We start from the raw sequence: 27,434 nt of genomic DNA, 5'->3' as shown, positions 1-27,434 counted from the left end.
TGCTAGTTGCCCAGTCTTGTCCGACTCTTTGCAGCCCCATGGACTGCAGCCCGCCAGGCTCCGCTGTCCATGGAATTCTCCAGGCAAGATTACAGGAGTGGGTTGCCATGCCTTTCTCCAGGGGATCTTCCCGACCCAGGGATCAAACCCGGGTCTCCTGAATTAGCAAGCAGATTCTTTACCATTTGAGTCACAAAGTAAGACCCAGTCTCTACTATACTCTCTAATACGTTAAGACAGTGAAAGAAATATATATCCCCCAATTTCAACCCACCAATACTCTAAGCAGACTACCCAAAGCTGGTAAATATAAATCATAGATTTGTAAAACTGTCCTCTGGCATCCACAGAGAAGAGTACCAGGAAACAACATTTTTCTTTAGTTGAAACTCTATTTCTCCATGCTAAACTCTCCAACTAAAAACAGGTTCCTTTTCTTTATGGTGTTTTTCTTTCCAACGAGTTAATCAGTTCTTACCTTTGCATAATCATCGCACAAGAGACTTTAAATGTAATTTTTTAAAAAGGTAGGATCTAAGCAAACCAAGACTAATCCATAATTCAGTGACTTGTTAAAAATAAAGCTTTCATTGAATACAACTAGTAAAGCTGCTATCTTTGTCTTTAGTCTATATTTCAAGAATTATGAAAGGACATTATTCAAGAGAACAGCTACAGCTTAGGCACATGCCAGCATCTAGTGAAGAGGTCACAGTCATTTACAAGATTGTGTTTTATACATTTTGAGAACTACCCATTATTGCCTACAGGGGAAGAAATCAGACTTAATATCTCTGTTTTAGAAAAATCTAATGGTAATGAAAATCTAAACCCTGTTACACAGCCCCCATCTAAATTATACTTACTTATTTAAAAACTACCCCTTCCCTAATGTCATCAGGCAGCATACTGCCTATGCTGTTTTCACTCACTAACTTGATTTACCTCATGGCAACTTCTGAAAGGCAACTAAACTGAGCCAGGCCTCCAGTATCACCTGTGTGTGTTGTGCTCAGTTGCTTCAGTCATGCCTGGCTTTTTGCAACTCTATGGACTGTAGCCTGCTAGGCTCTTCTGTCCATGGGATTCTCCAGGCAAGAATACTGGAGAGGGTTGCCATGCCCTCCTCCAGGGGATATTCCAGGCCAGGGATCAAGCCTGCATCTCTTATGCCTCCTGCACTGGCAGGCGGGTTCTTTACCACTAGTGCCATCTAGGAAGCCCCAACAGTGTCAGTGACACTGGTGGTTATTGCAACAAATTATCTAACTAAAATTTCTTGTAGGAATTGTGCACACTTATGTGCAAGTTATAGTTAGAAAGAGTCTTTAGTAATTCTTACATATTCTTCACCTTGTACACTTTTTACTCCCTCTAATATCAATTGTCAAAGTGGGGAGCATAAGGAAAGGAAAGGAGATGTGAGGTTCAGGCAATCATTTAGAACTGGCAAGTAAAGAGCATTTTTTCAAACAATAAACTTCACTTGGCCAAGATTCTGATGCATTCCTCATAGTGGGACACCATCTCACCCCGTTCATTCAAAAATCACAATGCATCAAAAGCAATTCATATTGCTTATGAGAGAGTCCTGGGAAATACAGAATCGGGAAACTATAAATAGTTCTTGGGTGATACCCAATCCCATCCCACTCTCAACCTTTATCTTCTCCAATAATAATGTTTGTCTGGGTAGCATTTCACCCATGTAGTTGCACTAAGACTGACGTAAGTAAATCTTTGGCCTTCCTTTCCACTGCCCAATACTGTCTTGGACCAGCCACTTAGAACTATATGCTCCCCTCACAAAACTTTCATATTCTTATGATAATATTTTATGTTTAAGAAAGTTACCCAGGAAGAAAATGTAGTCAATGTGTAGCTGTAGTCCTAGTTTGCATGTTAAAGCTAGGTGTGCCTCTGGAAGTCACACATGTTTAGAAAACTCTGGTAAACTCATGAGTTGAGGTCACCTGAAATCTGTTTGCAGGAGGGACTCAGATGTCTCCAGGGAAAGCATTTACCCTAAAGGGAAAGAAAGGGAAGCAAGTTTTCCCTAGTCTCCAAAATCTGATTCTGAAAGAGAGGTGATTCTGAGTTTGGTATGGAGTCAGTCACCAAGATTTGCTGTCCCCCACTACCACTCCCCACCAAGCCAAGGATTTCTGTCTGAGTCATAAGGCAAAAAGAAGATGCAAAAAACATCGAAAGACTCTGGGGGGAAAGACCCCCCAAAAAACTCTAAAGATATTAAAGCAAAAGGTACTCCTGCTATGTTATCTACTTTGCATATAATAATATGTAGCTCCCACACACCAAGAACTGCAGATCACAGGATAGTACATCTCACTTATGGTACCTTATGGCCGCATGAATCAGTGCAGTATGAGTAATCCTTATCATGGTGGGAGTGTCTAAAACCAGGCCTATGTCATAAATATTAGTATTTTCAAGATAGACACTCCTCAACAAGCAGGACACAGAGACTTCCATGGATGGCCTGCTTCACTGCCTTGGAGTTGCAGAGCCTACTATGAGTACATGTGATCCACCCTCCAGCACCAAGCAGGCTTTCCAGAAATAATGAAATAATAATAATAATAAAGCAAAGGCTTTGAGAAAAGAGGAAGATCTCCAGTTTCAACTGAGCTAGAGTCAGAGAAATATGGATTACAGGAGGCTAATAATACTAACATATGAGTACCTAGAAAAGTTTACCTGGAATGTGTTTTTAAAATAATGTTTTCCAATCTCCAAGTAAATGGCATGCAGGTAATTTTCATTTAAACATCATCAGAAATATTGAAATTAAATCACTTAAAGACAAGGTCCTGGTCTCAGTTCACTATAGTCTTCAAATCTCCCTTTAGTGAAACTGAAACACTCTTTTCCTTTCCTCTTCTCCCCTCACTCATTCTCTCTCAATCTTATAAATATATAGTTACTATACCGAGTACATTAGCAGTACACTGAAGAATTCCTGAGACCTCTTCAATGTCCTCTTTGTTGGAATGGTCTGCATAGGAGCATCTGTTAGAGATATTGTAGAAATTCTTTTCTGTATCCCTATAACTAAGAAGAAAACAAAATTAGCATATGGAGAAATTTTTTAAAGCCTCTGAAAATGCATTCCTATACATATACACAAGCATATGTAGTTTATACTCTTGTCTTGATGATATTTGGAAATCACTGAAGCTTTAAAACATAATTTCTGACATAACTCACCATTAATATCAGCATAAGGAATGTGGACCTGGAACTGGGAGCAATTATTATTTTTTTTTTTTTTACTTTTCTTTTCTTTTTTTTTTTAATTTTTTTATTAGTTGGAGGCTAATTACTTCACAACATTTCAGTGGGTTTTGTCATACATTGTGGAAGCAATTATTAATAAGAAAACAAACGTGTAAAAAAAAATAGTGAGAACCAGAAAATATATCAGATTGTATAGCTAATGTTTCTTTAATTGAGTTCTCCGCAGCCACTGGCTATTTGTTTCTACAATGAATTTTCCTGGAAAAAGAATAACTAACCATGATAATTTGCATTGGCATAACTGTATTGAAAGTAAACACATCTTAACTTCTATCACAGTCAAGAAGATAGAAGTATGGTGCATGGATAACAAGCAAACAAAGTGTTTGGTATCTGACAGAATTTGAATCACAGTCTTGCCTTTATCTGTGAGACTTTGGGCAATTTATCTAATCTCTGTTAGTCTAACTTTCCTCCTTATAAAATGGGAGGTAACTCCTAGATTTCTTATGAGGACTGAAAGACAAAATGCCTGCATTGACTGAAACTTTTCCAATTTCCTTTCAATTAAAGCTAAGGCACCAAAGCTGGAGAAAATAGTGGTCAGGGTCAAATGCCCTAATGTTCCAAAAGAGTAGCCAAGACCAGACATCGCCTTCAGAAATTAAGAAGTGACTAAATGTCACTATCACCTCACCACCAGCATACAAAAGCAAAGGAATAGAACAGTTTGAAAGAAAATAATCAGAAGAGTGAGTTATAATAATTAGGAGAGTACAGCTGTTCTCCCCATCACACCCCCATACAAACACAAGTAAAAGAGAGAAGGAGAATGTTCCCTGCAGAAACCCAGTTGGTGAAAGAGGGATCCACTCTGATAGAGACTGAGGGTTAAGTATCTCATCTCTCATTATATATCTGCTGAGGTGGTGAATTTCTGAACATCCTGTTATATCTGAACAGAAGAAGGAGATTCCAAAGAGACTTATGCAGGGAAAATAGGGCCAAACTGGGATTGGCCTACAGTCCTACCATTTGATAAGGTAAAAACACATGAGTTTCTCATGGGTTAGGGAAATACCACTAGAGAGAGGTTTGCTGGGGGTGTCCCATCCTTTTGCTTTCCCAATCTAGAAGCTGCAGCTAGGGGCAGGGATACCACTAGCAAGACCGTGGAATGAAATCCACAGAGCCAAGAGCCAGGGAATCTGAAGCAGTAAAGGCAGAGCCTGTATATGTATCTCGCTGAGGGCATCACAGCCAAGAGAGGATTATTACAACCACCAGTGAAATAAACAAAGATTCTACTATTTTATTCATGCCTCTCCAGGTGGCTCAGTGGTAAAGAATACAGGCGACACATGTTTTATCCCTGGATATGGACGATCCCTGGAGGGGATCTGGCAACCCACTCCAGTATTCTTGCCTGGAAAATCCCATGGACAAAGGAATCTGGCAGGCTACAGTCCATAGAAACACAAAGAGTCGGGCATGACTGAGTGACTAAGTACAATATAACACATCAGAAGAGAAAAAGAATCAGAAAGGATTGGCCTAAAGCAGAGGATTCAAAAATACACGACGTCACCTCTACATTGGATTCCAAGTTTCTCAGGCCAAGGCCTGACCCAGGCAGAGAGGGACAGAGAATTAGATAGGATATGAGACTGAAGACTTGATTTGGTCTGGAGTGGACTTCATACTCCCTGAAATTACTTGGAAAACAGAGCAATCTTCTCCCAATCTAGTATCAAAGAGGGCTTATTCTAGCATGTTTGAAATGATTGGAGAGAAAAAGATAAAAGGGCTTAATGTTTGTACACCTCACTAAGATTAGACTCCAAAAAACCAGTTAAGCAAAATGCTTACTACAGTTTCTAGAATGCAGGAATTACTCAGTAAATGGTGGAATGGGGAGCATACTCATTAAGTACAGACAAAAACAGGTTGGTTTTTAAATCAAACTCCACCATTTTAATGAGTGACTTTAAACAAAATATTTATTCTCACAATCTCAATTTCCTCATCTGGAAAAATATATATATATGAACCTAATACAATGATCCTATGAATTAGATTGTTAGTATTAAATAAAATACAAAATACAAAGCACCCATTTGTGTGTGCTTAGTCATGTCCAACTCTTTGTGATCCTATGGACTGTAGCCCACCAGGTTCCTTAGCCCATGGGATTTTCCAGGCAAGAATACTGGAGTGGGTTGCCATTTCCTTCTCCAGGGATCTTCCCAACCCGGGGATTGAACCTGTGCCTCCTGCACTGGCAAGTGGATTTGTTACCACTGAGCCACCTGGGAAGCCAATAAAGCACCCCGTATGTTACTCCAAAAACAGACAGCAATCAATAAATATTATCTTTTATTTAACTTATTGTTTTTATTCAGTAAGATACATTGTCTATGTAAATACATCAAAAAGAAGCTAGATGACTTTTTAGATAAAATAATTTACAGCCACAAAATCTGACCATGACAAACTTATGGTATTGATATGATATTAAGTAATATCACTGAAGTTTGTTAAACAAAATAATCAGGGTTAACTCACCCTTACTTTCACTTCTAATATTCTACAGAAATCATTGTAGCTTAATCTTTATTCAAGGGAAGAGAAGAGTTGACTCATTAGAAAAGACCCTGATTCTGAGAAAGATTGAGGGTAGGAAAAGGGGGCAAGAGAGGATGAGATGGTTGGATAGCATCATCAACTCAATGGACATGAGTTTGAGCAAACTCCGGGAGATAGTGGAGGACAGGGAAGTCTGGTGTGCTGCAGTCCCTGGGGTCATAAAGAGTCAGACATGATGAGTGACTGAAAAAAAACAATCCACTATATATATACCTCTGTGTACATACCATTAAGGTACAACATATTAATTTATTCACACTTCTCCACTCCCAGACCCCAACATAAACTGTTAGTTCTTCCTACATACCAAGCATTTACAAAGATACAATTACATATAATAGAAATAAACAAGATAAATAACAAAATAAAGAAATAATTATATAAGTCAATGATAAGCACTATAAAAAGAGTTAATACAGAATAATGTAGTAGAAAATCCTTGGGGTAGAGATTGAGGTAGGGGATTGAGGACTACTTCAGATTGATTGTCATATCTTCCTGAGGATATGAGATTTAAACACAGACTTACCTGTATAAGGAATAATCCATGCAAACATTTGAGGATAGAGCATGCCAGGAATATGAAATTGTATGTGCAAAAGCCTTGAGGCTAAGCAAACTTGGCATAGTAGAGAAACAAACAGCAGGCTGGAAATGGCTGGAGTAGATGGAAACGTGGGAAGTAGAGTACTATGAAATCAGAGGTAAGCAGAGGCCCAGATCACAGGAAGAGCTCAGATTTTATTCTATCACAGTACATTATTGTATGGTTTTTAATGGATTTCAAACATGATCCCTGAACCAGTTGCATCAGCAGTATCTGGGAACTCCTTAGAAATATCAATTCTTGAGCCCCAGGGCAATGTGGGAACACTGGATTCAATCCCTGAATCAGAAAGATCCCCTAGAAAAGGAAATGGCAACCCACTCCAGTACTCTTACTTGGAGAATTCCATGGACAGGGGACCCTGGCGGGCTGCAGTCCATGAAGTCACAAGGAGACAGACACGAATGATTGACTAACATTTTCACTTTCAGACATGCTTAATCAGAAACTAGAGGAGTAGAAACCAGAAAACTATTAACAGAGTGGAACCTCTCTCTCAGAGACGATGGTGACAGTGTAGATCAAGAGGTGAAGATTTATTACACTGCATGAATAAATTATTTAAGCACTTATTCTCCCAACTTGAATGATGTCTATGAATAAATAAATGAACAAATGAATGAATAAGTTAAGGCATAGAATAAATGTTTAAAGATAAAGTCACTGAAGTACTGAGAGGTTATTTTACTTCCTAACAACAGCCTCCATCAGCTACTCCCTCCCAATCCTCCATCTGTCTGATCCTTTGAACAGCTGCTCACTGCATTCAAGCCTAGGTCTCACAGGCTAAAAAAGCCTTAGAGAGCTCCTATGGGCTACTGGTATTTTAAAAATTCGTTAAGGAGCAAGATTATATAATCCTAGAGCTCTGATAAATGGCACAGATCCAAAGGCAGAATACCAAAACAGAGAAATAGAAGGCTAGGAAGGTTAGCAATTAGAGGCTGAACTAAAAGTTAAAAAGAAGATGGTTAGCTCCTACTCTCTGTTATCCACTGTGATTCCTCATCCCAATCCAAGGCACCTAAAAACTGAATTACTTCAGCTGCCTAGACTAGCTTTAGGCAAAGCACAATTTCAGAAATTAGGGAGGGAGATTGGTTCAAGACGATGGAATAGAAGGACATGTGCTCATCTTCTCCTGCAAGAGCACCAAAATGGCTGTTTAACAACCATTGACAGGAGAATGCTGGAACCCACACACAAAAAAGATATTCCATATCCAAAAGCAAAGAAGAAGCCACAACCAGATGGTAGGAGGAATGCAAACACAATAAAATCAAGCCCTATATTTGCCAAGTAGGCGATCAACAATCTCAAGAACAATAATACCGAGGAAGTTCTCCCACTGGTGTGAAGGTTCTGTGCCTCCTATCAGGATTCCCAGCCTGGGATATCTGGCAAACAGACTGGGAATCCTCAGGGAATTTGACTTTGAAGACAAGTGGGATTTGATTACAGGACTTCCACAGGGCTGGGGGAAATAGAGACTCCACTCTTGGAGGGCACGAACAAAACCTTGTGTGCACTAGGACCCAAGGGAAAGGAACACAATAGGAGACTGAGCCAGACCAACCTGAGAGTGTCTGAGGATCTCCAGCAGAGGCATGGGCCGGAAGTGGCCTGCCACGGGGACAGGCACACTGGCAGCAGCAGCCCTGGGAGATGCATCTTGGCGTAAGTCCTCACCGAGGTTGCCATGAGCCCTACCATAAAGCCTCCAGAATCCAGAACTGGGTGGTCTCAGGTCAAACAACTAACAGGGAGGGAGTGCAGCCCCACCTATCAGAAGACAATAGGATTAAAGCTTTATTGAGCAAGGCCCTGCCCACCAGAGAAGGACCCCCACAGACTTCCACCCAGCCAACCCTCCCATCGGGAAGCTTGCACAAGCCTCTTATCCTCATCCACCAGAGGGCAGACAGAAGAAAGAAGAACTTCAAGTCCACAGTTTAAGGAACTAATACCACAATCACAGAAAGCTAACCGAAATGAAAAGAAATAGAATTATGATAGAATTATATGTCCCAGATGAAGGAAAAAGATAAATCCCCAGAAAAACAACTAAATGAAGTGGAGATAGGCAACTTTCCAGAAAAAGTATTTAGATTAATGATAGTGAAGATGATCTAGGATCTCTGAAAAAGAGTGGAGAAGATGCAAGAAATGTTTACCAAACATTTCTAAAGAACAAAGAAACAGAGATAAACCTTACACTGCTGCTGCTGCTGCTGCAGTCACTTCAGTCGTGTCCAACACTGTGCGACCCCATAGACGGCAGCCCACCAGGCTCCCCTGTCCCTGGGATTCTCCAGGCAAGAATACTGGAGTGGGTTGCCATTTCCTTCTCCAATGCATGAAAGTGAAAAGTGAAAGGGAAGTCCCCTCAGTTGTGTCCAACTCTTCACGACCCCATGGACTGCAGCCCACTAGGCTCCTCCATCCATGGGATTTTCCAGGCAAGAGTACTGGAGTGGGTGGCCATTGCCTTCTCCAAACAATACACTAGAAGGAATCAAAAGCAGAATAACTGAAGCAGAAGAATGGATAATGGACCTGGAGGACAGAATGGTGGAAATCACTGCTACAAAACAGAATATAGAAAAAAGAATGAAAAGAAATGAAGACAGCCTAAGAGAACTCTGGGACATTAAACACACCAACATTCACATTATAAAGGTCACAGAAGGAGAAGATAGAGAGAAAGAACCTGAGAAAATAATTGAAGAGATAATAATTTAAAACTTCCCCAACATGAGAAAAGAAATAGTTAACCAATTCAAGGAAAGGCAGAGAGTTCCAGGCAGGATAAACCTGAGGAACACAGCAAAACACATAGTAATCAAAGTGACAAAAATTAAATAAAGACAAAGTTAGAATATTAAAAGCAACAAGAGAACAAGACAAATAACACACAAGAGAAATCCCAGGAGGTTATCTAAGCTGATTTCTCAATGGAAAGTCTACAAGCCAGAAGGGAATGGCATGATATACTCCAAGTGATGAAAGGGAAGAAACTACAACCAAGACTACTCTATCAAGCAAGACTCTCAATAAGATTTGATGGAGAAATAAAAGCTTTACAGACTCGCAAAAGTTAAGATAATTCAGCACCACTAAAACAGTTTTACAATAAATGCTAAAGGAACTTCTCTAGGCAGTAAACACAAATTGTAATAGGATCATAAGTGAAGTCGCTCAGTTGTGTCCAACTCTTTGCGACCCCATGGACTGTAGCCCACCAGGCTTCTCTGTCCATGGGATTCTCCAGGCAAGAATACTGGAGTGGATAATTTCCTTAAATATAAATGGATTAAATGCACCAACCAAAAGACATAGATTGGCTGGATGGATATAAAAACAAGACCCATATATATGTTGTCTACAAGAGACCCACCTCAGACCTATGCCTACTTATAGACTAAAAATAACAGGATGGGAGAAGGTATTTCATGTAAATGGAAATCATAAGAAAGCTGAAGTAGCAATACTCACATCAGACAAAATAGACTTTAAAACAAAAACTGTTCTAAGAGACAAAGAAGGGTACTACATAATGATCAAAGGTTCAATTCAAGAAGAAGATATAACAATTATAAATATATATGCACTCAACATAGGAGCACCTCAATATGTAAGAAAATACAAACAAACATAAAGGTAGAAATCAACAGTAACACAGTACCAGTGAAAGACTTTAATACCCCCACATTCATGAATGGACAGATCATCCAGGCAGAAAATCAATAAGGAAATATAGGCCTTAAGTGACACTTTAGACAAGTTGGACTTAGTTGATATGTATAGAGCATTCCATCCAAAAGCAGCAGACTACACATTCCTCTCAAGTGCACACGGAACATTCTCCAGGGCTGACCACATGCTGGGCCACAAGGCTAGCCTATGCAATTTTAAGAAAACTGAAATCATATCAAGCATTTTTTCTGACCACAATACTCTGAGATTAGAAATAAACTAAAGGAAAAAAAAAACTCTAAGATTAAACACAAACATGTGCTGGCTAAATAATATGTTACTAAACAACCATTGGATCACTGAAGAAATCAAATAAGAATTTAAAAATCCCTAGAGAAAAAAGAAAATGAAAGTCCAACAGTCCAAAACTTACAGGATGCAGCAAAAGTAGTACTAAGAGGGAAGTTTATAGAAATACAATCTTATGGCAAGAAACAAGAAAAATCTCAAATAAACAACCTAACCTTAAATCTGAAACAATTAGAAAAAGAAGAACAAAAATAAAATTAAAAATCAGCAGAAGGAAGGAAATCATAAAGATCAGAGAAAATAAATGAAATAGAAACAAAGAAAACAAAATCAATGAAACTAAAATCTGGTTCTTCAAAAAAATAAACAAAATTGATAAACCTTTAGTTAGACTCATCAAGAAAAAAAGGGAGAGGACACAAATCAGTAAAATTAGAAATAAAAAAGGAGAGGTTACAATTGACTCCACAGCAATACAAAAGATTACCAGAAACTACTATGAACAACTGTATGCCAATAAAATGAACAATCTGGAAGAAATAGACAATTCTTAGAAAGTATAGTCTCCCTAGACTGAACCAGGAAGAAATAGAAAATATGAACAGACCAATCACAAGCACTGAAATGGAAACTGTGATTAAAAACCTCCCCCAAAACAAAATTTCAGGATCTGACGGCTTCACAGGCAAATTTTATCAAGTATTTAGATAATAGGGAACACTGAAAATTTAGATAAGAGGAAACACTGACCCTTCTGAAATTGTTATACAAAAAATGCACAGAGGAAGGAAAGCTTGCCAACTTATTTTATGAGGCCACCATCACCCTGATACCAAAACCAAACAAAGACACCACACAAAAAAATTTACAGGCCAATATCACTGATGAACATAGATGCAAAAATCCTCAACAAAATACTAGCAATTCATATTCAACAGTACATTTAAAAGATCATACACCATGGTCAAGTGGGATTCAACCCAGGGATGCAAGAATATTTCAACATCCACAAGTTAATCCATGTAATACACCCATTAACAAACTGAAGAATAAAAACCATATGATCATCTCAATAGATGCATAAAAAGCTTTTGATGAAATTTAGCACCCATTATGATAACTCTCCAGAAATTGGGTTAAGGGTATAAACCTCAACACAATAAAGGCTATATATGACAAACCTACAGCTATCCTACACCATTCATACTCAATGGTGAAAAGCTGAAAGCAATCCCTCTAAAATGAGGAACAAGGATGTCAATCTCACCCCTTTTATTCAACATAGTTTTGGAAGTCCTAGCTACAGCAATGAGAGAAGAAAAAGAAGTAAAGGGAATACAAATTGGAAAAGAAGCAGTTAAACTGTCACTGTTTGCAGATGACATTTTAGTATACATAGAAGACCCTAAAGATGCTACCAGAAAACTACTAGAACTCATCAATGAATTTGGTAAAGCTGTAGGTTACAAAATTAACGCACAGAAATCAGTTGCATTTCTATAGACTAACAACAAAAGATCAGAAAGAGGCATTCAAGAAGCAATTCCGTTTACCACTACATCAAAAAGAATAAAATATCTAGTAATAAACTGACCTAATCAGACAAAAGACCTGTACTCCAAAAACTACAAGACGCTGATGAAAGAAACTGAAAAAGTCATAAACAGATGGAAAGATATACCACGTTTTTGGATTGGAATAATCAATATTGTCAAAATGCCTATACTGCCCAAGGCAATCTACCGAGTCAGTGCAATCCCAATCAAATTACCAATAGCATCCAGTATTCTTGCCTGGAGAATTTCATGGACAGAGGAGCCTGGTGGGCTACAGTCTATGGGATCGCAAACAGTCGGACACAACTTAGCAACTAACACTTCCACTTTCAGAACAAAAAAAAATCTCAAAATTTGTATGGGGACACAAAAATCCCAGAACATTCAAAGCAATTCTGAAAAAGAAAAACAGAGCTGGAGGAATCAGGTTCCCTGACTTCAGACTGTACTACAGTTATCAAAGCGGTATGGCCCTAGCACAGAGATAGATACACAAATCAGCGGGACAGGACAGAAAGCCCAGAAATAAGCCAGGCACCCGTGGTCAATTACACCATGACAAAGGAGGCAGGACCACACAATGCTGGAAAGACAGTCTCTTCAGCAAATGGTGCCAGGAAAATTGAACAAGCACATGTAAAAAAAATGAAATTAGATCATTCCTTAACCCCATACACAAAAATAAGCCCAAAATGGATTAAAGACCTAAATGTGAGACCAGACACTATAAAACTCCTAGAGGAAAACATAGGTAGGACACTCCCTAATAAAACTCACAACTATATCTTTTTCGATCCAACTCCCAGAATAATGGAAATGAAAGCAAAAATAAACAAAGGGGGCCTACTTAAACTCAAAAGCTTTTGCACAGCAAAGGAAACAATAAACAAAGCAAAAAGACAACCCACAGATTGGGAGAAAATCTTTGCAAATGATTTGACCAATAAGGGATAGGTCTCCAAAATTTACAAACAGCTTATGATGCTTAATAGCATCAAAGCAAACAACCCATTCAAAAAATGGGCAGAAGACCTAAATAGACATTTCACCAGGGGACAAACAGATGGACAATAGGCACACGAAAAGATAGTCAACATCATTTGTTATTAGGGCTTCCCTGTTGACTCAGATGGTAAAGAATCTGCCTGCAATGCGGGAGACCTGGGTTCAATTTCTGGGTTGGGAAGATCCCCAACCAATAGAACTGAATGGCCACCCACTCCAGTATACTTGCCTGGAGAATTCCATGGACAGGGGACCCTGACAGACTACAGTCCACAGGTTCACAAAGAGTCAGACGCAACTGAGTGGCTTTCACGCTAGTTATTAGAGAAATGCAAATTAAAACTACAATGAGACATCACCTCACACCAGTTAGAATGGCTATCATCAGAAAAACTCACAAACAAATGCTGGATAGGCTGCGCAGAGAAGGAAACCCTCCTACACTGTTGATGGGAATGTAAATTGGTACAGTCTCTATGGAGGACAGTAAGGAGGTTCCTTAAAAACCTAAAAGTAGCACTAACACATGACCCTGCAATCCCACTCCTGGGCGTATATCTGGAGAAAAACACGATCCAAAAGGATACATGCACCCCAGTGTTCATTACACCACTGTTGACAATATCCAAGACATGGAAGAAACCTAAATGTCCACTAACAGAGTAATGGATAAAGAAGAAGTGGTATATACACTTGACAGAATATTACTCAGTCATTAAAAAGAATGAAATAATTCCATTTGCAGCAACATGGATGTACCTACAGTGTAATACTGAGTGAAGTATGTCAGACAGAGGAGAAATATCACATGACATCCCTTATATGTGGAATCTAAAAGAAATGATACAAAATGAACTTACAAAACAGAAAGAGACTCATAGACTTAGAAAACACACTTATGGTTGCCAGAGGGAAGGGATAGTTAGGGACTTTGGGAAGGTCAAGTACGCACTGCTATCTTTGAAATGGATAACCAACAGAGACCTAATATATAGCACATGGAACTCTGTTCAGTGTTATGTGCCAGCCTGGATGGGAGTGGCATTTGGTGGAGAATGGATATACATGTATGTGTATGATTGAGTCCCTTCACTGTTCACCTAAAAGTACCACAACATTGTTAATCAGCTATACCCCAATACAAAATAAAAGTTTAAAACTTGGGACAAAGAGATTAGGAAAAGCACCTTCACCTCCCCAGAAACATGTAAAATATACTTGCCAGCATTTATTCTTAATTGCCTGATATACCTTAAACTGGAAGAAACACATTCCTTTTCATGGAGTTACAACTATGTTTCATAAAGAGGAACAACACATATGAGTAAATACATGTTAAATTTAAGTGTTAGTGATCACAGATGCTCTCCGTTTTCATATGGCTAAAGGAACTTGAAAGCAGAAAGATGGACTCTAAAAGGCAAAGAGACAGTTCCTCTCATCAAGAAGCTTGCACAAGCCTCTGAGATAATTTCATCCGCTAAAGGTAAGATAGAAGAACCAATAAGAACTACAATCCTGCAGACTCCAGAACAAAAACCACAATAAAAGAAAAGTTAAACAAAATCAAAAGGCAAAAATTATGTCCCAGGTGAAGGAATAAGGTAAAACACCAGAAAAATAACTAAATGAAGAGGAGACAGGCAACCTTCCAGAAAAATAATTCAGAATAATGGCAGTAAAGATGATCCAGCATCTCTGAAAAAGAATGGAGGGAAAGATAAATAAAATGCAAGAAATGCTTAATAAGCATTTAGAACAATTATAAACAAACATGGATGGACAATACACAAACTGAAAAAAAAAATAAACTAGAAGGAATCAATAGCAGAATTAATGATGCAGAAGAATGGACAAGTGACCTGGAAGACAGAATGGTGTAAATCTCTGCCACAATATAGAATAAAGAAAAAAAGAATGGAAAGAACCTAGAGATCTCTGACAACATTAAACACATCAAATTTCTAATTATAAGGGTCCAAGAAGGAGAAGAGAAAAAGACCTGAGATAATATTTCAGGAAATAATAGTGAAAATGTCCATAACACACGGAAACAACAGTCAACGAAGTCCAGGAAGCTCACTGAGTCCTAGGCAGAATAAAAACAAGCAGGAACAGGCCAAGAATCAAACTGACAAAATTTGCACATAAAATATTATGAGTAAAAATAGATAAAACATTAAGAAAAACAACAGATAACATACAAGGAAATTCCCATAAGGTTATCAGCTGATTTCTCAGCAGAAACTCCACAAGGCAGAAAGGAAATGGCACAATATATTTAAAGTGATGAAAAGAAAGAACATAGAACCAAAAATAATCTACCCAGGGAGGCTGTCATTCAGATTTGAGGAGAAGCAAAAACTTTAAAGACGAGCAAAGTTAAGAGAACTCAGCATCACCAAATGAGCTTTACAACAAATGTTAAAAGAATTCCTCTAGTCAGAAGACCCACCTCAGACTTAGGGACACATACAGACTGAAAGTGGAGGGATGGAAAAGGATATTCCATGCAACTGGAAATCAAAAGAAAACTAGAGTAGCAATTCTCATATTAGACAAAATAGACTTTAAAATAAGAATGTAACAAGAGGCAAGGAAGGACACTATATGATGATCAAAAGATTAATCCAGGAAGAAGACATAACAATTGTGAATACTTGTGCACCCATCAGAGTAGCACCTCAGTCTCAATATATAAAACAAATACTAACAACCACAAAGGGAGACATCAACAGTAACTTAATAACAGTGCGGAACTTTAACACCCCCATCTTTGTCAATAGATCTCTTAGACAGAAAATTAATAAGGAAACATAGCCTCAAATAACACATCAGGCCAGATGGCTTAATTGGTATTTACAGAGCATTCCATCCAAAAGCAGCACAATGCACATTCTTCTCAAGGGCACAGAATATTCTCCAAGGTCGACCACAAGGCCAGCCTGTGTAAATTTAAGAAAACTGGGATCATATCAAGCATCTTTTCTGATCACAATAATATCAGATTAGAAATAAACTATGAGAAAAAAACTATAAAAATACAAATGAATGGAAGCTACAATATGCTACTGCTGCTGCTGCTGCTAAGTCGCATCAGTCATGTCCATCCGACTCTGTGCGACCCCATAGACGGCAGCCCACCAGGCTCCCCCGTCCCTGGGATTCTCCAGGCAAGAACACTGGAGTGGGTTGCCATTTCCTTCTCCAATGCATGAAAGTGAAAAGTGAAAGCGAAGTCGCTCAGTCGTGTCCGACTCTTAGCGACCCCATGGACTGCTGCCAACCAGGCTCCTCCGTCCATGGGATTTTCCAGGCAAGAGTACTGGAGTGGGGTGCCATTGCCTTCTCTGAAAATATGCTACTAAATAACCAATATATCACTGAAGAAATCAAACAGGAAATCAAAAAATTACTACAGATAAATAAAAATGAAAGTACAATACTCCAAAACCTATGGGATGCAGCAAAATCACTTTTAAAGGGAAGTTTACAGCAATAAAACCTTACCTCAAGAAGCAAGGAAAATCTCAAGTAAATAATCTAAACTTACCCCAAAAACAACTGGAGAAAGAACAAACAAAATCTAAAATTCGTAGAAGGAAAGGAAACATAAAGATCAGAACAGAAGCAAGTGAAACAGAGATAAAGGAAACAATAGCAAAGATCGATGAAACTAAAAGCTGGTCCCTTGAAAACATAAGCAAAATTGATAAACCTTTAGCCTGACTTATCAAAAGGAAAAGGAATTCAAATCACTGAAATTAAAAATAAAAAAAAAGTTACAACTGATACCACAGAAATACAAAGGATCCTAAGAGACTACTACAAGCAACTGTATGCCAATATAATGGACAATCTGGAAGAAACTGACAAATTCTTAGAAAGGTAGTCTCCCAACTGAAATAGGAAGAAATAGAAACTATAAACAGACCAATCACAAAAACTGAAATTGAAACTGAGATTTAAAAACCTGGCAGAGACAGAAGACAGGGAGTTCTTGCCTCCTCACATCTAGGATACTCAGCAAACTCTGGTGGGGGACCTCAAACAACCAGGCAGATGGGAGGGACCCCTGAGCAACCAGGTAGGATGCAGGGGGGAGCAAGGGGCAGGGGGTGAAGTGGAGGCTCAACAGGCCTGGCACAGCTGAGGGGAGGCTGAAGAAGCAGGGGCAGTGGTTCAAGCATCAGAAGAGGCATGCTTGCTTTCAGATCAGTGGGGAGGAGGAGGGACCCTCAGAGCAGGAGAACTGGGGGGAACACTCTTGGTGTTCCCCCACCCACTCATCCCTGGGAAGTCTTCTGAGGCCCCGAGCCTGGTCCTCCAACCTCTGGGGCACTCTTTGCCCCAGTAAGTCTTCTGGGCATGAGAGTGGGCAAGGAAGGAGAAAGAGCCAAACCAGCTGGGGGAGGGCTCCCCAGGATACCCTTAGGAGGCTCCTTGGGACCTCTGTGGGACCACTCATCCCAAGGAGCGTCCTAAGGCTCCAGGCTGGGATCCTGCTCTACAGGGCCCCTCGGCCTTCCAGGGCCCCTGCACACACCAGGGCCCTCTCAGCCACGCAGGCTCCCCTCGATCGCCTGGGCCCCTTCCATCCTTCAGGGCCCCCGCCACCCATGTGGCTCCTGTGGGTGTGAGTGGAGGAACTGGCCAGGTGTCAGGGTGTGAAGGAGCCAAGTCAGCTGGGGGATGGTCCCTCTGGGCTCAAGGAGCAGGGAAACTGCTGGGTATATCCCCACCCACTTGGCCCTGAGGAGCCTCCTGAGGCCCCAGGCCTGGCCCTCCATGCCCTGAAGCCAGAGGCATTCTGAAGGCCCCACTGACTAGGCTGAGCCTAGATAGGAGTTCACCACCTATCTCCACCCAGGGCCTTTTCTGGGGCATGGAATGAGAACCAGGACTCTGACACCACCTAAATCCAGTCATCACCTAAACCCTTCCCCACCTAAACCCCAGCCCTCAAAAGACAAGGTTTTTCCTTCCTTCTTTTCTTTTGGTGGGAGGGGTTTGTTTTCTGCTAGTGGAGTTTACTTTCACCCTCCACTGGTTGTTTCATAAGTAGTCTTCTTTTTTCTAATTTACCTGCTAGTTTTCTGAATACATTTTACTTTTTATTCTTTGTTATTGTTCTGCTCCCTTTTATTTTTTAAATACTATCATGCTCTTTCTTCTTTGCTATTGGAGTTCAGTTTTATCCTCCACTGCTTGTTTCATATAGTTTCTTGATTTTTTTCTAATACATTTGTTAGTTTTCTAAATGTATTTTATTTTTTTCTTCTTTATCATTGTTCTATTTCTTTTGTTGTTATTGTTGCTGCACTCTGCACCTAGCAGGATCCCAGCTCACAGGCCAGAGATCAGGATTGAGCTCCTATTGTAGGGGACATTAGTCCAAAGTTCTGGAGTAACAGATAAAGTCAAGCCCCGGGAAATATGAGTCAAAGTGAAGTATCCCAGCGGTCCATATCTCAACACCAAGACCCAGCTCTACCCAACAGCCTGCACATCCCATTGCTGGAAACCTGAGGTCAAACACTTGGGGAACACAGTCCCACCCATCAAAAATCAGAGGCAACAAAAAAATCTGTTACAGGTGGAAAAGCAAGGTAAAAGCCTAAAATACCAAATAAATGAATAGAAAATAGGCAACCTATCTCAAAAAGTATTTAGAGTAATGATAGCAAACAAGTTCAAAATAAAGTTCAAGTAAAAACCTTCAAAATAAAATGGATAAACTGCAAGAAGCATTTAACAAGGATCTAGAAGAACTAGATCTAGATCTAGATCTAGAAAAAACAAACAGTGACAAACAACACAATAACTGAAATTAAAAACACTCTAGAAGGAATCAAGGACAGAATAACTAAGGTAGAAGAACCAATAACTGAGCTGGAAGATACAATGATGTGAATAATGGCCGAGGAGCAAGAAAAAGAAAAAAGAATGTAAAGAATTGAGAACAATCTCAGAGAATTCTGCAACAATACTAAACACAGAAACATTTGAATTATAGAGGTACAGAAGAAGAAGAAAAAGGGTTGGAGATAATATTTGAAGAGATTATAGTAAAAAAAGTTCACTAATAGTGGAAGGAAATATCACCAAAGAACAGGAAGTACATAGAGTCCCATGCAGGAGAAAGACTAGGAGAAACACAACAAGACACATATTAATCAAACTAACAAAAACCAAATACAAAGGAAAAATATTAAAAGCAGCAAGGGAAAAGCAAAAAACAAATACAAGGGAATCCCCATAAGGCTATCAGCTGACTTTTCAGAAAATACCCTGTAGGCCAGAAGGGAGTGGCAAGATAAATTTAAAGTGAGAAGAGGGAAAAATCTACAATCAAGATTGTTCTACCCACCAATGATCTCATTCAGATTTGATGGAGAAATCAAAAAACTTTACAGACAAGCAAAGATTAAGAGAATTCAGCGCAGCAAACCAGCTTTACAATAAATGCTACAGAAACTTCTCTAGGAAGGAAATACAACAGAAGCAAAAGACCCACAAAAACAAACCCCAAACAATTAAGAAAATGGCAATAGGAACATACACATCATAATTACCTTAACTGTAAACGAATTAAAAGCCCCAACCAACAGACCCAGACTGGCTGAATAGATAGAAAAGCAAGACCCGTGTATATGCTGCCTTCTTCTTGTTGCTGTTCAACCGCTAAGTCATGTCCAGCTCTTTGCCATTCCATGGACTGTAGCATGCCAGTATCCCCAAGTGACTCTCAAGAGTCTTTTCCAGGACCACAATTTGAAAGCATCAATTCTTTGGCACTCAGCCTTCTTTAAGGACCAGTTCTCACAACTGTATGTGACTATCAGAAAAACCATAGCTGTGACTATATGAATAGTCATCAGCAAAATGATGTTTTGTTCAATTATTAAGTCATGTTCACCTCTTTGTGACCACATGGAAAGCAGCACAGCAGACTTTCCTGTCCTCCAATATCTCCCAGAACTTGTGCAAATCCATGTGCATTGAGTCAGTGATGCTTACTAACCTTCTCATCCTTTGCCATCCCATTCTCCTTTTGCCTTTAGTCTTTCCCAGCATCACAGTATTGTCCAATTAATTTGCTCTTTGCATCAGGTGGCAAAAGTTTGGGAACTTCAGCTTCAGTATCAGCCCTTCCAAGGACTATTCAGGGTTGATTTAATTTAGTTTTGACTCGTTTGATCTCCTTGTAGTCCAAGGTACTCTCAACAGTCTTCTCAGAACCACAATTTGAACATATCAATCCTTCAGCATGCAACCTTTTTTAAGGTCCAACTCTCACATCCATACATGACTACTAGAAAAACCATAGCTTTGACTAGACAGACCTTTGTTGGCAAAGTGATGTCTCTGCTTTTTAATATGCTGTCTAGGTTTGTCAGAGCTTTCCTTCAAAGGAATAAGCATCTTTTAATTCCATGGCTGCAGTCACCATAAACAGTGCTTTTGGAGCCCAACAAAATAAAATCTCTCACTGCTTCCACTTTTTCCCCTTCTATTTGCCATAAAGTGATGGGACTGGATGCCCATGATCTTAGTATTTTTAATGTTGAGTTTCAAGGCAGCTTTTCACTCTCCTCTTTCACATTCATCAAGAGACTCTTTAGTTCCTCTTCATTTTATGCCATTAGAGTGGTATCATCTGCATATCTGAGGTTGTTCTCCCAGCAACCTTGATTCCAGCTTGTGATTCATCCAGCATAGAATTTTGCATGATGGTCTCTGCATATAAGTTAAATAAGCAGGGTGACAATACACGGCCTTTTCATGGTCCTCTCCCAATGTTGAGCCAGTCAATTGTTCTATGTTCAGTTTTAACTGTTGCTTCTTGACTGCATACAGGTTTCTCGGGAGAGAGGTAAGGTGGTCTGGTATTCCCATCACTTTAATAATTGCCCACAATTTGTTGTGATCCACACAAAGACTTTGGTGTACAGTCAATGAAACAGCAGTAGATGTTTTTCTGGAACTCCTTTGCTTTCCCCATGATCTAACAAATGTTGGCAATCTGATCTCTGGTTCCTCTGCCTTTTCTAAACCCAGCTAGTACATCTGGAAGTTCTCAGTTCATGTACTGCTGAAGCTTAACTTGAAGGATTTTGAGCATAACCTTGCCAGCATGTGAAATAAGTGCAATTGTATGGCAGTTTGAACATTCTTGGCACTGCCCTCCTTTGGGACTGGAATGAAAACTATCTCCAGTTCTGAGGCCACTGCTGAGTTTTCCAAACTTGCCGATATACTGAGTGCAGCACTTTAATAACATGATATTTTAGGACTTTAAATAGCTTAGCTGGAATTCCATCACCTCCACTAGCTTTGTTCATAGCAACACTTCCTAAGGCCCACTTGACTTCACAATCCAGTACAACTGGCTCTAGGTGAGTGACCACATCATTGTGGTTATCCAGGACATTAAGACTTTCCTTGTATAGTTTTACTGTGTATTCTTGTCACCTCGTCTTAATCTCTTTTGCTTCTGTTAGGTCATTACCGTTTCTGTCCTATATCATGCCCATCCTTGCAAGAAATATTCCCTTGGTATCTTCTCCAATTTTCTTGAAAATATTTCTAGTTATTTTCCATTCTATTGTTTTTGTCTATTTCTTTGCATTGTTCATGTAAGAAAGTGTTTTTATCTCCCCTTGCTATTCTCTGGAATGCAGCACTCAGCTGGATATATCTTTCCCTTTCTCCCTTGCCTTTCTCTTCTCTTCTTTCTTCAGCTATCTGTAAACCTCCTCAGACAACCACTTTGCTTTCTTGTACTTTTTTTTTTCTTTCAGATGGTTTTGGCCACTGCTTCCTATACAATGTTATAAACTTCTGCCCACAGTGCTTTAGGCACTCTGTCTACCAGATCTAATCTCTTGAATCTATTTGTCACTTTCACTGTATAATCATAAGCGGTTTGATTTAGGTCATACCTGAATGGCCTAGTGGGTTTTCCTACATTCTTCAATTTAAGCCTGGATTTTGAAATAAGGAGCTCATGATCTAAGACATAGTCAGCTCAGGATCTTGTTTTTACAGACTGTAGAGAGCTTCTTCATCTTTGTCTGCAAAGAACATAATCAGTCTGATTTTGGTATTGACCATCTGGTGATGTCCATGTATAGAGTCATCTGTTGGGCTATTGGAAAAGGCATTTGCTATGACCAGCATGTTCTCTTGACCAAACTCTGTTAGCCTTTGTCCTGCTTAATTTTGTACTCCAAGGCCAAATTTGCCTGTTACTTCAAGTATCTCTTGACTTCCTACTTTAGCATTCCAGTGCCCTATGATGAAAAGGACACTGTTTCTCGGTATTAGTTCTAGAAGGTGTTGTTGGTCTTCAAAGACCTGGTCAACTTCAGCTTCTTCGATATCAGTAGTTAGGGCACAGACTTGGATTACTGTCATGTCGAATGATTTGCCTTGGAATTGAACCAAGATTACTATTTCATTTTTGAGATTACAAACAAGTACTGCATTTCAGACTCTTTTGTTGACGGTGAAGGCTACTCTGTTTCTTCTAAGGGATTCCTGCCTGCAGTAGTAGATATAACGGTCATCTGATTTAAATTCTACCCTTCCCATCCATTTTAGTTCACTGATTCCTAATATGTCTATGTTCAATCTTACCATCTCCTGCTTGACCACATCTATTTACCTTGATTCATTTGACTGAGCTACAAAGCCCCTTCATAGCAACAAAGTTGAGATTCATGAAGGGGATATGCTGCCTACTAGAGATCTACTTAAGATCCAGGGACACATTCAGACTGAAAGTGAGGTGATAGAGAAAGATATTCCATGAAAATGGAAATCAAAAGAAAATTGGAGTAGCAATGCTCATACCAGCCAAAATATACTTTAAAATAAAAATTAGTTTCAATGGATAAGGAATGGTACTACACAACAATCTAGGGATTAATTGAAGAATATAACAATTCTAAGTATGTATGCAACTAACATAAAAGCACCTCAATACTTAAGCAAGTGGTAACAATCATCAAAGGAGAAATTAACTTTAACACAAAAATAGTGGAGGGCTTTAATACCCCACTTACACCAATGAACAGATATCCAGACAGAAAATAAATAAGGAGACACAAGCATCAAAGGACACAATAGACAAGATAGATTCAATTGATAAGATATTCCACCCAAAAGTGGCAAAATACACTTTCTTCTCAAGTACCCATGGAACATGCTCCAGGATAGAAGAAATCTTGGGTCACATATCAAGCCTAGGAAAAATTAAGGAAATTGAAATTTATCAAGTATATTTTCCAACCATAATGCTATGGTTGGAAAAAAAGTTGTTAAAACGAAACACATGGAGACTAAAAAGTATGCTGCTAAATAACCAAATGATCACTACAAAAATTAAAGAAATGGTAAATATATAGAAACAAATGGTAATGAAAACACAATGAATCAAAACCTACTGGATGTCTCAAAAGCAGTCCTAAGAGTAAAGTTTATAGCCATTCATTGTCACCTCAAGAAACAAAAAAAATCTGAAATAACAATCTAACATTACACCTAAATTATCAACTAGAGAAAAAAGAACAAAGAAAACCCAAAGTCAGTAGAAAGATGGTAACGATAACCCTATATGCAAAACAGAAAAAGAGACACAGAAATACAGAACAGACTTTTGAACTCTGTGGGAGAAGGTGAGGGTGGGATGTTTCAAAAGAACAGCATGTATACTATCTATGGTGAAACAGATCACCAGCCCAGGTGGGATGCATGAGACAAGTGCTCCGGCCTGGTGCACTGGGAAGACCCAGAGGAATCGGGTGGAGAGGGAGATGGGAGGGGGGATCGGGATGGGAATAAGTGTAAATCTATGGCTGATTCATATCAATGTATGACAAAACCCACTGGGAAAAAAAAAAAAAATAAAAAAAAAAAAAAAAAGAAAAAAAAAAAAAAGAATTAAAGTATAAATATTAGAGCAGAAATAAATGAAATAGAAAAGAAGAAAACAATAGCAAAGACCAGTAAAGGCAAAAGTTGGTTCTTTGAGAAGATAAATGATAGAACTTTAGCCCGAATCCTCAAGAAAAAAAAGGGAGAGGACACAGACTAATAAAATCAGAAATGAACAAGGAGAAATTACAACTTACACTGTAGAAATACAAAGGCTCATAAGAGACTACTATAAGCAATGATACGCCAATAAAATGGGTAACCTGAAAGAAATGGACAAATTCTTGGAAAAGTACAACCTTCCAAGACTGACTCAGAAAGAATCAGAAAATGTAAGCAGACTAATTACAAGTAATGAAATTGAAACTGTAAATAAAAAACCTTCCAACAAACAAAAGTACAGGACCAGATGACTTCAAAGGTGAATTCTATCAAACATTTACAGGAGAGTTAACACTGACCCTTCTAAAACTTTTCCAGAAAATTGCAGAGGGAGGAACACTCCCAAATTCATTATACAAGGCCACCATCACCCTGTTACCAAAATCAGACGAGGATATTAGAAAAAAAGAAAACTATAGACCAATATCAGTGGTGAACATGGAGCCAAAATCTCTCAACAAAATATTAGTAAACAGAATCCAACAACACATTAAAAGGATTACACACCACAAGCAAGTTGGATTTGTCCCAGAATGCAAGAATTCTTCAATATACACAAATCAATCAATGTGATGCACCATATTAACAAATAAAGAATAAAAAATCATATGATAATCACAATAGGTGCAGAAAAAGCTTTAAAAAATTCAACATCCATTTATAATAAAAACTCTCCAGAAAATGGGCATAGAGGGAACATCCCTTAACATAATAAAGGCCATATACAACAAACTCACAGTAAATATCATACTCAATTGTGAAAAACAGAAATCATTTCCCCTAAGATTAGGAACAAGACAAGGACCACTCTTATTACTCTTATTCAATATAGTTTTGGAAGTCCTCACCACAGCAATCAGGGTAGTAAAATAAATGAAAGGAATATAAATTCAAAAGGAAGAAGTATAACGATCACTGTTTGCAGATGCTGCTGCTGCTAAAGTCGCTTCAGTCGTGTCTGACTCTTTGCGACCCCATAGACGGCAGCCCACCAGGCTCCGCCGTCCCTGGGATTCTCCAGGCAAGAACACTGGAGTCGGTTGCCATTTCCGTCTCCAATTCATGAAAGTGAAAAGTGAAAGTGAAGTCATTCAGTCGTGTCCAACTCTTTGCGACCCCATGGACTGCAGCCTACCAGGCTCCTCCGTCCATGGGATTGTCCAGACAAGAGTACTGGAGTGGGTTGCCATTGCCTTCTCCAGTTTGCAGATGACACATTACTATACACAGAAAATCCCAAAGATTCTACCAAAAAACCATGGGCCCTAACCAGTGAATTTGATAAAGTTGCACTATACAAAATTAATCCATAGAAATCTCTTGCATTCCTATATACTAACAACAAAAGAGAAAAAAAAATCTATTTCCCATTGCAACAACAACAAATACCTAGGAATAAATCTTATTTTTTGTTGTTACAATGGGATGAAGCTGGGGCTTCCCTGGTGCTTCATATGATAAAGAATCTGCTGTCAGTGCAGGAGACCCAGATTCGATCTCTGGGTCAGGAAGACCCCCTGGAAAAAGGAATGGCTATCCACTCCAGTATTCTTGCCTGGAGAATTTCATGGAGAAAGGAGCCTGGCAGACCACAGTCCATGGGGTTGCAAAGAGTTGGACATGACTGAGGGACTAATACTTCACTTTTCACTTTCAGGGATAAATCTACCAAAGACGCAAAAGACCTGTACTCAGAGAACTATAAAACATAGATGAAAGAAACCAAAGAGAACACAAACAGATGAAAAATATACAGTGTTCTTGAATTGGAAGAATGAATACAATACCCAAAGCAATCTACAGAATCAATGCAATTCCTATCAAACTGCCAATGGCATTCTTCACAGAAATAGAACAAAAAAATTAACAATTTATATGGAAACACAAAAGACCCAGAATAGTCAAAGTATCTTGAAAAAGAAAAATTGAGCTGAACGTATCAGCTTCCCTGTCTTCAAACTATGATGAAAAGCTACAGTAATCAAAGCTGTATGATACTGGCACAGAAACAGAAATATAAACCAAAGGTACAGGATAGAAAGCCCAAAGATAAACCCATTCACCTATGGCCAGCTAATCTACGACAAAGGTGACAAGAATATACAATGGAGAAAAGGCAGCCTCTGGAGTAAGTGGTGCTGGGAAATCTGGACAGCAGCATGTAAAATGAAATTAGAACACTACCTAACACCATGCACAAAATAAGCTCAAAATGGATTAAAGACATAAACTAAGACTGGACACTATAAAACTCTTAGAGGTAAACATAGAGAAAACACTCTTTGACATAAACCAGAGCAAGATCTTTTTTTGACCCACCTCCTGAAATAATGAAAATGAAAACAAAAATAAACAATTGGGAGCTAATTAAAGTTAAAACCTTTTGCACAGCAAATAAAATCATGAACAAGACAAAAAGACAACACTTAGAATGGGAGAAAATATTTGCAAATGAAACAACAAAGGATTAATCTCCAAAATATACAAACAGCTTATGGAGCTCAATATCAAAAAAATATCCAATCAAAAATGGGTAGAAGACCTAAAGAGGCATAACTCAAAGAAGACATACAGATGGCAAAGAGGCCCATGAAACGATGCTCAACATCACTAATTAATAGAGAAATATAAATCAAAACTACAATGAAATATCACCTTTGCACAGTCAAAATGGCTGTCATAAAAAAAATTTACAAACAATAATTGCCAGAGAGGGTACAGAAAGAAGGGAACTCTCCCTTACACACTGACTGTAAATTGGTACAGCCACTATGGAGACAGTATGGAGGAGGTTCCTTAAGAAACTGAAAATACAGCTACCATATGACCTTGTAATCCCACTCCTGGGATAAACACAGTCTGAAAGGATAGAAACACCCCAATGTCCACTGCAGCACTGTTTACAATAGGGTGTCAGCAAATGGTGACAAATGATTACATGGAAGAAACCTAGAAATCCACTGAGAGAGGAATGGATAAAGAAGATGTCGTACATGTATACAATGGAATATTACTCAGCCATTAAAAGAATGAAATAAACGCAACATGGGTGCACCTTGATTATCATACTGACTGTCAAATAGAGAAGGAGAAATATATCTATGACATCTCTTGTATGTGGAACCTTAGAATAAACAATACAAATGAACTTATTTACAAAACAGACTTTGAGAACAAATGTATGGTTCCCAGCAGGGGCAGGATGGGAGGAGGGATAGTTGGGTGAGAATGCGTACATGTATATCTATGGCTGA

At 38.9% G+C, this 27,434-nt stretch overlaps 1 protein-coding gene across 1 annotated transcript in view; it reads right to left on the bottom strand.

Moving 5' to 3' along the window:
* GUCY1A2 (guanylate cyclase 1 soluble subunit alpha 2) overlaps positions 1 to 27,434 on the bottom strand; it is a 437,093-nt gene that overhangs the window by 352,183 nt on the left and 57,476 nt on the right. Inside the window, exon 3 of the mRNA XM_043481195.1 lies at positions 2,951 to 3,072. Coding sequence (XP_043337130.1) covers positions 2,951 to 3,072 — 122 coding nt within the window. The remainder of the gene's footprint in view (positions 1 to 2,950; positions 3,073 to 27,434) is intronic.

Source organism: Cervus canadensis, chromosome 11, assembly GCF_019320065.1.
Source record: "Cervus canadensis isolate Bull #8, Minnesota chromosome 11, ASM1932006v1, whole genome shotgun sequence".
Taxonomy (NCBI): Eukaryota; Metazoa; Chordata; class Mammalia; order Artiodactyla; family Cervidae; genus Cervus; species Cervus canadensis.
Note: the sequence above shows the minus strand (reverse complement) of the source record. Positions and strands in the feature narration are given on the sequence as shown.